Source organism: Ipomoea nil, unplaced genomic scaffold (genome assembly GCF_001879475.1).
Source record: "Ipomoea nil cultivar Tokyo-kokei standard unplaced genomic scaffold, Asagao_1.1 scaffold1735, whole genome shotgun sequence".
Lineage (NCBI taxonomy): Eukaryota > Viridiplantae > Streptophyta > Magnoliopsida > Solanales > Convolvulaceae > Ipomoea > Ipomoea nil.
The window spans coordinates 618,898-633,277 of record NW_017618163.1 but is presented as its reverse complement, the minus strand read 5'-3'; the positions used below and the strand labels follow the sequence as shown (position 1 = coordinate 633,277).

The following is a 14,380-nucleotide window of genomic DNA, read 5'->3' as shown; positions in this document are numbered from 1 at the left end:
CCCAAGGATTAGGAAATGCTTTTGCTAGCAACGCCTTTGGCGTCTCTATCCACAATGTCTCTTGCACCATTCGGAGGGTCCTCTAAGATTAAGGTCTCCTAGTCCCCACCTTGCCCCAAGTTGGCGAGGTAGTCGGCACACTGGTTACCTTCTCGAAAGATATGTTGGATCACTTGGATGTCACCGTCCTGGATTTGTCTCATGATAGTCTTGCAATCAATAATTAAGGTTTCAACCTCCGGTCTCGAATCTCCCTTTCCCTTCACCGCATGGACCATTGCTTCTGAATCCGTCTATACAATGATCTTATTCATCCCCCTGTCTTTGACGAGGCTAAGACCTTCTTTCAGATCCCACAACTCTGCAAAGAAGCTACTCGTGATCCCAATTTTGGTGGTGAACCCCACAATCCAAACACCATTGTGATCTCGAATGGTTCCATCTGCACTAGCCATGCCTGACTTGGCCTTTCTAGCACCATCAGTGTTGAGCTTGACAAAGCCATGTGCCAGCGGTGTTTAGTTAACTTAGATTTGTGTACTAGTCATACCGTCGTACCACTTAATGAGAAACTGTCAAGCCCTTTCCTCATGGACCTCCTAACCACCTCACTAGCTGGTACTTGAGTGTTGTTAAAGAGCCAGTTGTTTCGAGCCTTCTAGATATTCCAAAGTAAGCAAGGAAGCATCCCATTCTATCTGCCATTCGACCTTCTATCATTTGTAAAATTGTTATTATCTTTGATCCAGTCCATTAAGGGCATGTCATTGTCTATGCTAAAACCAACAAGCCCCGTGCAAAGATTCCAATAGCTCATAGCGAACTCACAACGCCTGAAGAGATGATCAAGGGACTCCTCGCCGTCACCGCACCAAGGGCAGCTACTGTCTTCCGTCAAGCTGCGCCTCCGCCTTTCACCATTGACTAGCAAACCATTCTTCATTATTTTCCAAAGGAAGAGCTTGACCCTCTCAACGCACCAAATTCTCCATACCCATCCTTGGTCTTCATCCGCATCTGGCTGCCCTGCAATAAGGTGCGTTGAGAGGCCTTTCACCATTGACTAGCAAACCATTCTTCATTATTTTCCAAAGGAAGAGCTTGACCCTCTCAACGCACCAAATTCTCCATACCCATCCTTGGTCTTCATCCGCATCTGGCTGCCCTGCAATAAGGTGCGTTGAGAGGGTCAAGCTCTTCCTGGGCAAACGTTGAAGGAGAACGCTTAGGCTGATTTTTTTTTCCCAAGAATTTCGCGATCATCGCCATCTTTCAATGTTGGCACAGTTCCTTTCGTAATTCCTTAGGTAGATTACTGAGGGGATGCCATCAGAATGATCTGTACCCTCCATATCATTATCAGATTCCACATCAATGTCGTCGAAGGCCTAATCATTTTTTTCCCGTTTCGTTCAGACTCCTACCTGCGAACTAAGATGCAGCAGCAAGCATATCGGCAAATGACCTCTTGGTAATTTTGTATTTCTTGTGTTGTCGTTGAGATGAGTCTCCCTCCACCATCATTGGCATTGAAGGATCTGGAGGCCCCAGTGAGGCTTGCATGCCCCACGTCCAAGCGTTGCACCAACGGTTAGGGCGGCGCGGGAAAGACTACCTAAAATAAACCAAATGCCTTTACCGTATTGAATTTCTACTCCTATTTGTGTTGACTTGTCCAAGCTCAATTTGGATATTGTGCTAGTAATTGATTTTTATTTTTATTTTCGAAGAAATTTGTTAATGATTATCATAGATGGTTTTGGAAAAATGATAACCAGTGTCCAACTAGAACTACTTTAGGATGCCACTTGGGGTATATTTAAAAGATGTTATTTTATGGTATTGTGATTATGCCACTTGCATGTTCTTCATTATTACGGAGTATTTATTATTTCCAATCTAGTCCCCAGCACTGAAATAATTCCACGCCAAACCAATCAATTTGTCGGATTCAAAGTCTACAAAAAGTGAGTTAAAATTAGAGAAAAAGGGGCAAAAGAGCAAGGAATTGTACAAGAGATGTCGACAAATAACAAAGCCAAGGAATTCAAACCAAGTCAAGTTGCTAAACAGATGTTTTGAAATTTTGTGTGTGGAAAGAAAAATGAGTAACGTGGGGTTTGATAAGGGAGGTACACTTATATGATAGAAGTGGGATGTCATTAAATGCTCATAACCATTATACCGTTGGCCCTATAGTGGAAGCCATGTGTGGAGACTTCATACGCATCGAGAAATCAAGAATGGTAGCATAAATAACACTTTTTAGAGCATCTTCAACATATATGATTTTTGAAGAGTTTTTGCATGTACAAATAGGAAAGAGAAGATGAGAGAGGAGAGAAAAAAGAAAGAAAGAAAGAAAGAGCTATTACGCGTCTAGGGGCATGCAAGGTGTGTTGGACGCACAAACATGCGCTCTCTCTCCCCATGCAGGTCCCACTTGATCAGTCTAAAAATCTCTATTCCTACAAAGACCCAACTCATTCTCTTTCCTTCACATATATATAACAACCCGTTTGGTTGGATGTAATTTCGTTGTAGTTGCATTGCAATTCGTTTCTTTCCTCAATTACGTTGTTTGGTTGGAGGGAATTGCAATTCCCTCCATTCACCGAATTGCAATTCATGACACCCCCCCTCTCCTTATGAATTGTAATTCAGGGGTGGAATGGGAGAATATATTGTTGTGAAGACAATTTTACCCCTTCGTTATTCTCATCTACTCCCTCATTTACTACTACATAAGGGCATTTCAGTCATTGTATCATTTATTTCCTTTCAATTCCCTGTAATCCTATTCATGCAGACCAAACACTATAATTTAAATTCCTACTTTATTCTCGCCTTATTCCTTTCTCACCGAATTACAATTCATTTCTCTCCTAATTCATTCTTTCCTACCAAACGCCCTTGTTCGAGTTGACTAAACCTATCAAACATATATATTTTTAAAAATTATCGTATCCATAAGAAATATATAGTAGCATTTATGGGGGTGTTGTCCTGTATCCCCAAGTCAAATAGGCATTTGGTGAGTGGTCAATTGTCAGCGCACACCCTTTAATCCTTTAGTTTATAACGTCACTCAATAAGCATTTGGGTATTGGGTTCCTACCTGCTCGGCTACAAATTTTAGAGGCCATGCCTCAAAGTAGTATGCATTTTCATTGAATTTCCTTGGTCAAATCTTGCACATAAAAGTAATGTTTTTAATTCCCATCCCAAGTGGACATAATGCATAACGTCCCAAGGTATTAATTTTCAATTTCCTAAAAAACAAAAATTCTTAGATTCTGCGATAAAATAATTCTGTAATAATAATAATAATAATAATAATATATGGTAATAAAAAGGGCAACAAAATGGCACAACACTACGCAACAAATGTGAACGACAACGGAATTGTCAAAATTTTAGACCCAGGTCACAACTCCTGTCTTTCTCATCAACAACAATGACAAAAACTCAATTATTTCCAGAATCCGCAATATATTATTATCATCTACTTTTCATTGGTTGTGAGAAAATGAAAAAGATTTGGTATTTTATTTGTTGAGTGATGAGGAAAATTATGTGTATTGAATAATCTCACCTTGTAAGTTGTAATTTTAGGCTTCCTAGCAGGGACGGAGTCAGGAATTTTGTTGAAGGGACGGAGAAGTAGGGACAGATCGATCAATTTTTTCGAGTGTAAACGAAACATTAAAACAAAAGAGATAATTAAAAAAAAAATTACCCAAGAAATTGAAGTCAAGAGAAACTGTAAAATTGTGTTGAAGCTATTAACCAAGGATTCAAACTCTGACCTTCACTATATCTAAATATATGCTCTACCAACCAATCTATCTCACTTCTTCTGGTTAATATTTATCTGTTTCTTTATACTAATACTAAAACTTGTACTATATATACATATATACATACAACTATTATATATGGGGTGGGGTTGAGGTGAGGGGGGCAGCTGCCCCCCCTCCCTCCCTCTTTGGCTCCGTCCATGCTTCCTAGGTGACAAAGGATTATAATGTAAATCATCATAAATTGTTATTAATAGGTTAAAAGTAGAACTTATAACCTTATAGTTACTTGGTTAACCGTCTAACCAACTTGGTATGAGTTGTTCTTAAATTTTGGGTGACTTATTAGCATTTTTCGATACTTTTTTTTAGTAATAATCTGACTATATTATAATGTAGTATCTGTTCATACATATTTTTCTTATTTATAGTGTCATAGTCATGCCGCTCCAAATAAGTTCTTTGGTATACTCATTTATTCCGTTGTAACTAAAAAGAAAACGCGATATCATCCCGTTCCTTTGACGTCGACAAAATTTGGTGCCCAGCTTTTACCCTTCAATCAATAACATATTCACGTCTCCATGACTCGATCAATCTCATATTTTCAAGGTTCTCCACAATTTCTTCTTTATGTGTAGAACTAAAATGGCCGTCGACGCTTCATCGCCGGCACGCAGCCCAGCAAGGCTATCCTCTTGGACTTCTGCAGGTTTCTCCTCCGGGAATAGGAACGCGCATTCCAGATCATCAGATCAGCCAGCCAGCACTAGCACCTCCGCGCCGTATAATTCCAATTCCAGTTCTACCTTCTCTTCCGGCTTCCGAATTGATAGCTCTGTCGCTACCGCGTCCGTTTCCAGCTCCTTGTCTAGCCTCCGTCAATCGCTACCGGAAAATCCTCAGATTTATGATTTTTCTGAAATTCGAGCTGCTACCAACAATTTCCTCTCCAAGCGGTACTCCTCCACCTCCTCCTCGCAATCGTGGCGGTGCACGTTGTACGGCAAGGAAGTCATCATATTCCAGCGGATGATCCCGAGATCGATGGAGAAATCGGGACTGAGAGCCAACTTATCGGTTATTTGTAGGAGCCATAACCGGAGTATTATCAAACTCCTCGGCGCGTCGATCTCCGGCGATCAAATTTACCTAGTTTACGAATTTGTTCCTGGCTCAAACCTCGCTCTGTGTCTTCGAAACCCTAGAAATCCTAGCTACACGGTGCTCTCGACTTGGATGTCTAGAATGCAGATCGCTACCGATGTTGCTCAGGGTTTAGATTACATACACAATATGACGGGATTGGGGTTGAACTTGGTTCACAAGCACGTGAAGAGCAGCGGCATTGTCATCATAGAGCCGTCGCTCAACGCAAGGATTTGTCATTTCGGAGCGGCGGAGCTCTGCGGTGAGACAGAGATCTCGCCCATCGGCAACGGTGAGATCACGGAGGAGCCGCCATCGCCGGGATTGAGGAGATCTAGGACACGGAACCAGCAATTCGAAGGCGTGCACGGGTACATGTCTCCGGAATTTCAACTCACTGGTCTTGCGACGCAGAAATCCGATTTATGCATTCGGAGTTGTGCTTCTGGAACTTTTCTCCGGCGAGGAGCCGGTGAAGTACAAATTTGATAAATCGAGTGGAGAATACGTGCGAATTTCAGTTGAGGAGACAGCCAGAGATGCGATTGCTGGCGGCGGCGAAGCGGCGGAGAGGGGACTGAGACAGTGGGTGGACCGGAGGCTGAATGACTCGTTTCCGGTGAGTGTGGCTGAGAAGGTGATCCAACTAGCTTTAGATTGCGTCGACGTGGAGCCAGATAAGCGGCCCGATATGCGCCGCGTGTCCGGTAAAATATCGAAACTGTTTCTAGAGTCCGAAATGTGGTCAAAGCGGGTTAAAGTCCCGACCGAAATATCAGTATCATTAGCACCTCGTTGATGTGTAAATACTGAAAATTATATTTATATCCTTTTTAAATTGCACACTTCCATTTTTATTATATTATTTTAAATATACATTATTCTTTCTCCCTTTTTTTTTTTCCTTCGATACTTTGGTGTTTTGAAATTAACCTTTGAAAAAAACAAAAATCACTTACTACTAGTAGTTATTACGGAGTATAACTTTCTACTAATAAACTACTGAATTTTATTGTTTTATTATGTATAATTTATACATAATAAAACAATAAAATTCACTACTTATATTAAAACATAAAATAATAGAAATATTTAAATACAATAACTAAATTGTTAAATGTTAAAATGAATTTATTAATTTAGAATTAAAAAATAATAAAATGTTAACAAAAGTTATAAAAACTTTTAAAATTAACTACAAATTAATACTTATTTTACTATTATATACACACACATATACACACATGGTGGGTTGATTGGTCGAATGAAATTCTAGACAGATTTTGGCCCTGTTTGGTAAAATGGTTGTTAGCTGATAGCTGTTTGTTGTTAGCTGATTGTGTTAATTAGATGGTAGAAAAGTGTTTAGTAAATTAGCTGTTAGCTGATAGCTGTTTGATATTTTTTTTTTCAAAAAGTTAATTGAAAAAGTTGTTTTTTAAATTTTAGCCTTTTGAAGTTGTAAAAAGCTAAATAACTAAATATTTATATTAATATTTTAATTAAATCGAACAATTAATAGTGGTCAAATAAGTTAAAATTAGCCTAGACCAATTTTTTATCAAATAGGGCCCATCCAACCGCAAATTATGCTGTGCAACCGAATGCACCTTGCAAGGTGCATACGGTTGCAAAACGACGCCGTTTTGATTAAAAAAACGCGCGTCCCACTTAAAGAAGAAATCAGGTTCGATTCCCGGCAATAGCATTTTTATATATCCAGAAATTCATAACTATATAACCACAATTTCATAACTATATATCCACAATTTCATAACTATATATCCAGAGTGAATGAATGAAGTAAAAATCCACAATGAATGAATGAATGAAGTAAAAATCCACAATGAATGAACTAAATATCCACAATATATGATTGAACTAAATATCCACAATATATGATTGAACTAAATATCCACAATGAATGAACTAAATATCCATAAATTCATAACTATATAACCACAATTTCATAACTATATATCCACAATTTCATAACTATATATCCACAGTGAATGAATGAAGTAAAAATCCACAATGAATGAATGAATGAAGTAAAAATTCACAATGAATGAATGAATGAAGTAAAAATCCACAATGAATGAACTAAATATCCACAATATATGATTGAACTAAATATCCACAATGAATGAACTAAATATCCATAAATTCATAACTATATAACCACAATTTCATAACTATATATCCACAATAATGTTATTGCTGAGAGTTGAACCTGATTTTTTTTTTAAAATGAGACGCGCGTTTTTAATCAAAACGACGTCGTTTTGAACCGTATGCACCATGTGCATGGTACATTCGGTTGCACAGCATAACTATTTCCATCCAACCTGATTCACCACTCACTAGCTATCGCCTAAAAAAACTCAATCTATGTAACGTAAATTCAGTTAAATATCCCAGGTAGATTAAAGTTGTCCATCCTAATTTTGGTTGCCTATTTCAATCTTTTATTATTGTTTTTTATTAATGAGAAAGTTACACTAAACAAATAAAAATGGCAAGGTCAACTTTAAGACGGTTGGTCGGTTGCTAGGTCATGAAAACTGCAATCACAGAATAGAATACAGTATATTACCATGGATAAAGATTAGGTCCAGACAAACACCCAATAAAATATAAGAAATTCAGAATCTCGGCTGATTATTTTAAGGAAACTGAAATTTTTGTTGACCATAATCAAATTTTGGGTTCTTAAATATGTTATTTTACTGAGTTATGTCGTTGTCATGAGATCGGATATGTGGTCATTTCGTGGTTCGATTTGTAGTTCAAACTACTTAATTTACGTGTCTTGACCATCATCTTTCATTCTTAATTATTTTTTGAATGCTTTTGAATTAGGGAATTCATTTATATTTAGGTGCTTATTATAATTTCTCAATAATTTATACTCATGATTAAATTTTACTCCGATCCGTACTTTACTATCAAGTAGCAACCATAAAGTACATAATTTGAATCTTACTGAGAACAAAAAAAAAAAAAAAAGATTTGTATTTAGTCTTGTTATGGGCACTAGCTAGCGTATAAACATTTTGGGACATGTAGGCCAATTGAAATACACAATTTACCTCCTACATTAGTTTCCAGGGTAAGAGTAGTGATGATGGATCCTTAAGTTTGATGTTCAAACTTATAAATGATCAACTAGTTTATGCACGCGCAATGAACGAATAAAACTTGTCCAATGAATAAAAAATATATAGTCAAAATAAATGTAATTATAGAAGAAATTATGGGATGCACATTTAATAAAAAGATATAGATAAGGGATCAAGTGTGAAACTTCTCCCAGGTGAAACGTGCGGATTAATCACAACCCATAATGAATAACAATAAAAAAAAAAATACGGTGGCATTATGGTCATTTTGCGTAAGGTCACAACTTAAGGTGAGTAAGTTCAAAGTTTAAGGTGCGTAAATTTATAGCTTAAAGGTGCGTAAGTTATAGTATTAGGTGCATAATTAACGTAAAAACTTAGGTGTTTTAGTCTAAAACTTAAGGTGCGTAATTTTATAGCTTAAGGTGTGTACGTTTATAGTTTAATGTGTGTATTTTTAAAGTTTAAGGTGTGCCACTTTCTAGTTTAAGATGCATCATATCAGTTTAACTCTTAAGGTGGATAATTTTATAGCTTAAGGTGCGTAAGTTTATAGTTTAAGGTGTGTGTGTTTAAAGCTTAAGGCGTGTCACTTTCTAGTTTAAGATGCATCAGTTTAACTCTTAAGGTGCATAAATTTATAGCATAAGGTACGTAAGTTTAAAACTTAAGGTGCGTATGTTTAAAGCTTAAGTTGTGTAAGTTTATAGCTTAAGGTGCGTAAGTTTATAGCTTAAGGTGCGTATGTTTAAAGCTTAAGGTACGTGTATTTAAAGGTTAAGGTGCGTGTATTTAAAGGTTAATGTGCATAAGTATATAGCTTAAGGAGCATTATGTTTTTTTTTTTTTTCTGAACTTTTGTTTGTTTTCGGAAAATAGGATTTGGCTCAGGATTGCCCATTTTTTTTAATTCCAGGGTTTCTCTGAATTTGAAAGTTATCACTTAGTAAGTTTCCATACCAAGGCTCAATCCAATTAAATCCGTATAGTAGCGTCTACCGATTTCGCCATATCCCCCTTTCTTTTTGTTTTGAGATGAAGATCTCGCCATATCCAATTAAATCCGTATTAGGTGCGAACTGTTCGCCCATGAGAGAACTCATAACGCATGAGATCCGTCTACATGTTCAGATCTAACGGATGAGAAACACTAATTTAAAAAGAACGCGGTGGCATTTTCATAAATAAATGAACATAGAAGTGCAAGTAAAATGTATTAGGGCATCCCCATTAGGGGGATTTTGCACATATTTTAAGAAAAAGTTGACGTGTTGGAGGAGAGAGGAGAGAGAAGGTTGGTGTTGTTAGATCATCCACATTTGTGGATTATTTGGAGTTATTTCAGAATGAGTTAATACCAAAAATCGTCCTCGACTATAGTGGTTTTTCTCAATTTCGTCCTAAACGACTTTGGTTACCTAATATCGTCCCAGACTTTGGTTACCTAATTTCAGAATTAATTCTCCCCACCCAAGATAATAGCTAATGTGGGGAAGAGTTATTTGAGAAATAATTCTCCTGCAAGTGAAGGGGAAAATTCAGAAATGGTGGGACCCACCACAAAAAGTGAATTAATGCACCACTGGTGACAACCACGCGCCTGTCAGCCATGCACCATAGCGCACAGCGGGCGCGCCTAACAATCATAATTTATTTTTTTTTAATTTAACTTTCCTTTTTTTTTTCCTCCCATATTCTCTTTCCTAATCACTCTCACATTATCCCCCAATTCTCCACAACTAATGTGGATGCTCTTAGGTTATTTAAGAGATTTTGTCAGAATTTTGGAAATTTTAGGGGATTGGGGGGCGGGGGGGGGGGGGGGGGGGGGGTTGAGGGTGTTTTCAATTTTGATTTTTTTTTTTTCCTTTTCACCAATTTCTCTTTCCTAATCACACCTGCAAAATCTCCTCAAAATCCTACCACTATTAATGATGTCCATACAAATAGTGCACCTCAGTGCATGTAAAATGTATTACAGGTGCAAGTAAAATTTACACTGAGCATCAATACTAAGTGCACCTAACGTTATATTTACGTGCACCTATAGTTATAAGTAGTTGCACTTAGATGCACGAATGTTAACCAAGTAAAATTACTTGCACTTGTAAGTGAAAATATGTGCACCTGTAAGTGATTTTACTTGCACTTTTTACTTTCAAAGGTGCACCAGCTACTTGCACTTATAACACATTTACGTGCACTAAAGTTTGACTTATTTATGAATACCACCGCGCCATTTTTAAAAAAATTACATTTGATCCTTTGATCTAGACACACACACACACACACACACACACACACAAGTTTTATACTACGACCATACAATGTTAACATATATGTAATTGATTATCTTGTTTTGTATTCACAAGTTCCTTTTAAATACTGCAGTCACACAATATTAACCAATGTTGAAAATATCGCTAGGCACCAGGGGACCGCCTAGGGCGCTTAGGAGGCTGATCGGCTAGCGCCTAGACGTGATTTTGCAACACTGATATTAACATATTAAGCTTTGATGATCATGTATTCTATTTATGTGTTTAACTTAGAAACACAAGTAGAAACACAATTTATAGTCTAAAAATTCACAATTTCAATACTAAAAATACACAATTTATAATCTAAAAGTTCACAATTTCAATACTAAAAATACACAATTCATACGTCATTTAGGACCAAGTTCAACCATAACAACTACATCTTTTAGGGATGGAATTTCATGTACTTTGTTAGATGTATAGCTCCATTACCAATTATTTAAACAATATTAATCCTTAACTCGCATTTATTTCACAAAATAAAAATATAATTATTCAAATTCATGTCGCTAAATAAAAGCAAGCATTATATATAGCTACATGAATTCGAACCAAATTCTACCCGGTACAACATAATATTTTTATCATTGAACTAAACGTATTACCAAAGCAGAGGTGTGATCATATCAACATATATACGTTGACTTTATAAGGTGTTAGTTGACTTTTATAGGGAAGGAGAAGTTTTCAAGTTACTGAGATTGAATAGCATGTAATAAATTTTAAATGTCATCTTGTTTATTTATTTTTTTTATTACTATTAACTCTGCCATTACAATGTAATATATATTCTATACTTTTTCCCTCTAACTTCTACAATCCAAAGAATCAATACCCCACTATCGGGTTCGATCCTATAACCTTCTCTCAAGAGGAATCACGACATAGGTGTCATCTAAGCAAAATTTATATTCTAGTAATATTTAGTTGATAATGTATACTGGGTAAATCTTATTCATTATATAATGATCCACAATTATATAACACATGAGAGATAAAACCTAAAGGTGCAAGCAAGAACAATCATAGATAGATATACGTGTGTTGACCAATTATAGATGTAATAATTACTAAATCAATGAAGCCACTATTAGCAACTTGCATTGAGCCATTGACCAACGCCGCCTAAATATGTGCATACAAACATCATATATATGTTCATATTTCATCGTCAAATATGAATTCATATCCGATATAGGAAGTAGCAACGTAGCCATGGCAAATCTTGCTCTTATTTCTCTCTGCATTTTCTGCATTTTCGCAGTTGTCGTCAGTTTTTTACTCCAAGGAAATGCACTTTCCTCATGCAATGGTCCCTGCACAACCTTGGACGATTGTTCCGGCCAGCTAATTTGCATCGACGGGAAGTGCAACGACGACCCCGACGTCGGAACAAATATCTGCGGAGGGGGCTCTACTCCAACTCCAGGCGACTGTGAACCGACCGGGAGTATGACGTGCAACGGCGAGACCAAGTCTACTTACCAGTGCTCGCCTCCGGTGATGTCCTCTACGTCCGCCATACAGGGCCGAATTTTAGGTTTTTGTGGCCCTGTTCTGGTAAATAATTGAGGCCCTCCAAAATCTTAATTTTTAAAACTAACATATGCGAGTTTCGAACCTTTGACCTTCAAGTTAAAATACAATAAATACATATTTCTACCATCTCTTCATAAAATCTTTTAAAATAAATTGTAAACTTTTAATATTTATTTTCAAACTAGCTAGGTAAATATTAAATATTTGGCCTCTAAAATTTAGGGCCACTCTAAAATTGGGGGCCCTGTGCGGTAGCCCAGCTTGCACAGCCTAAAATCCGGCCCTGCCGCCATACTCACCCTCAATGACTTCAGTGAAGGCGGCGACGGAGGCGCGCCGTCCGAATGCGACGAGCAGTACCACGACAATGACGAAAGAGTGGTGGCGCTGTCGACCGGGTGGTACTCAGGAGGGTCTAGGTAATTGAAACATGTGTTTCTTCTGATCTTAAGTAAAATGCTAAGTTGATAATTTGATTAATGTTGAGCATATTATATATGCTCAACACGTTATTTTATGGGCTGCGCTCTAAATAACACTTCATTATAGTCTAGTTATTGCTGATATTAAATTCAAGCATGTATTTCATCTTAACAGGTGCGGGAGGACGATTCGCATCACGGCGAGTAACGGGAGGAGCACGACGGCGACGGTGGTGGATGAGTGTGACTCCATGCACGGATGCGACGATGAGCATGCAGGACAGTTGCCGTGCGATAACAACATCGTTGACGGGTCGGCGGCCTGTTTGGGATGCTCTGGGCCTAGATCAAGATTTGGGCCGAGAGCCTGTTACATGGGCCATGGCCTAATTGATCATTCATTTGTGTGATCCAAATATGTCAACATAACAGTAAAGTGGCAAATTATATCGTGCACCAGAATACACAATGCATTGTGCGCCCTAAGAATTTATGTGTATTATGTTAAGAGTTTATGTGTATTATGTATTATGTTAAGATTATGTGTATTATGTTATAAGTTTATGTGTATTCGATATATTCTATAATAATGTACACATGTGCATTGTACGCCCTGGTACACTATATAACAATTGCTGTAAAGTGTAATGAAGAATTCTAATTTTCAATAAAGATCCATTTGGTATTAAATAAATTTTGCCACTCCTAATAAGATAGAAATATTAATACCATGAGAAGTCTTCTGAAGGGCTATTCTCTTGTTATAGAGAATAGCCAATTATATGGAATTATAATTCGTGATTTTAAAAATGAACCACATGACAAAATAAACCTTTTTCAAAAAATATTATCATAATCAATTTATTTTGAAAATCAACATCATGCTAGTAAATAAAATATTATTTGCCTATTTATTAGAGTTTTTTCCACTTTTGGTGCTACGACTATAGTGGCATTGGCAGAATTGATCCATGACTTTTGAACCTTTCAATTTTAGTCCACTACTATTGATTTTTTTGCAAAAATGATCCTTCCGGTCATTTTTCCGTCAAAATTTTACCGGAAAAAAAATCTCAATTTTTAGCCGGGTTAAAATGGTCCTCAGCACGTCTGCCGGATCATCCGAAGACATCGGCTAAAAATGAAAAAAAAAAAAAAAATCCCGGTGAAATTTTGACGGAAAAGTTACCGAAAGGACCATTTTTGCAAAAAAATCAATAGTCGTGAACTAAAATTGTAAGGTTCAAAAGTCATGGATCAATTATGTCAGTGCCACTATAATCGTGGGACCAAAAGTGCAAAAAACTCTATTTATTATCATTTTAAATGAGTAATTACAAAATCGAAACCTAATGGTGTGGACATTAATTTCTTTGCATTTATTATGATTTATGATTGAGAAAGTATATGTCCTGGTTAATTATAAGTATATAGTCTTGTTAAAATGGGCAATTTATATCCTACACCACGGCGCGCGTTGCACTATGCGCCCAGATGCAAAACGACGTCGTTTTAATTATTTTTTTTTTTTGAAATTTCCCGCCCCAGTGAATGGCAGTAGTTTTTTCTTTAAAAAAAAAACCCGCTGTTCAAGAATGTACATAATGTTATACTTGAAAACACATAATGTTATACATGAATGTACATAATTATATAACAAAATATACATACTCTTTTTAAAAGATAATACGCATAATCTAACATAATACATAATAAACATAAACTTTTAACATAATACACATCAACTCTTAACATAATACACACAAATTTTCTGATTCGGATGTACATAATTGTATAAAAAGAATGTACATAATTGTATAAAAATACACATAACTGTATGAACCAATACACATAACGTTGTGAACAAATACACATAACGTTGTGAACAAATACACATAATCCCAGCAACTTCCTACCGCGCCTCCCAACACGACCCTAAAACGACGTCGTTTTGGGAGGCGCGCGGCGCACAGTGCTATGTGCGTCGTGGTGTAGGATATAACGATTGGTTAAAATGTATTATGTGA

At 36.8% G+C, this 14,380-nt stretch overlaps 1 protein-coding gene and 2 pseudogenes across 1 annotated transcript; 2 read left to right on the top strand and 1 right to left on the bottom strand.

Annotated features, from left to right (window-relative positions):
• Positions 1–293: 293 nt before the first annotated feature.
• LOC109192001 lies at positions 294–1,060 on the bottom strand. Its single transcript, XM_019342629.1, has 3 exons — positions 788–1,060; positions 551–658; positions 294–491 (listed from the first exon to the last, which is right to left on the bottom strand). Exons 1-3 carry the CDS (start codon positions 1,058–1,060, stop codon positions 294–296), a joined length of 579 nt encoding a protein of 192 aa, XP_019198174.1.
• A 3,205-nt stretch (positions 1,061–4,265) lies between these two features.
• LOC109192023 lies at positions 4,266–5,814 on the top strand (annotated as a pseudogene).
• A 5,793-nt stretch (positions 5,815–11,607) lies between these two features.
• LOC109191981 lies at positions 11,608–12,743 on the top strand (annotated as a pseudogene).
• Positions 12,744–14,380: the final 1,637 nt, after the last annotated feature.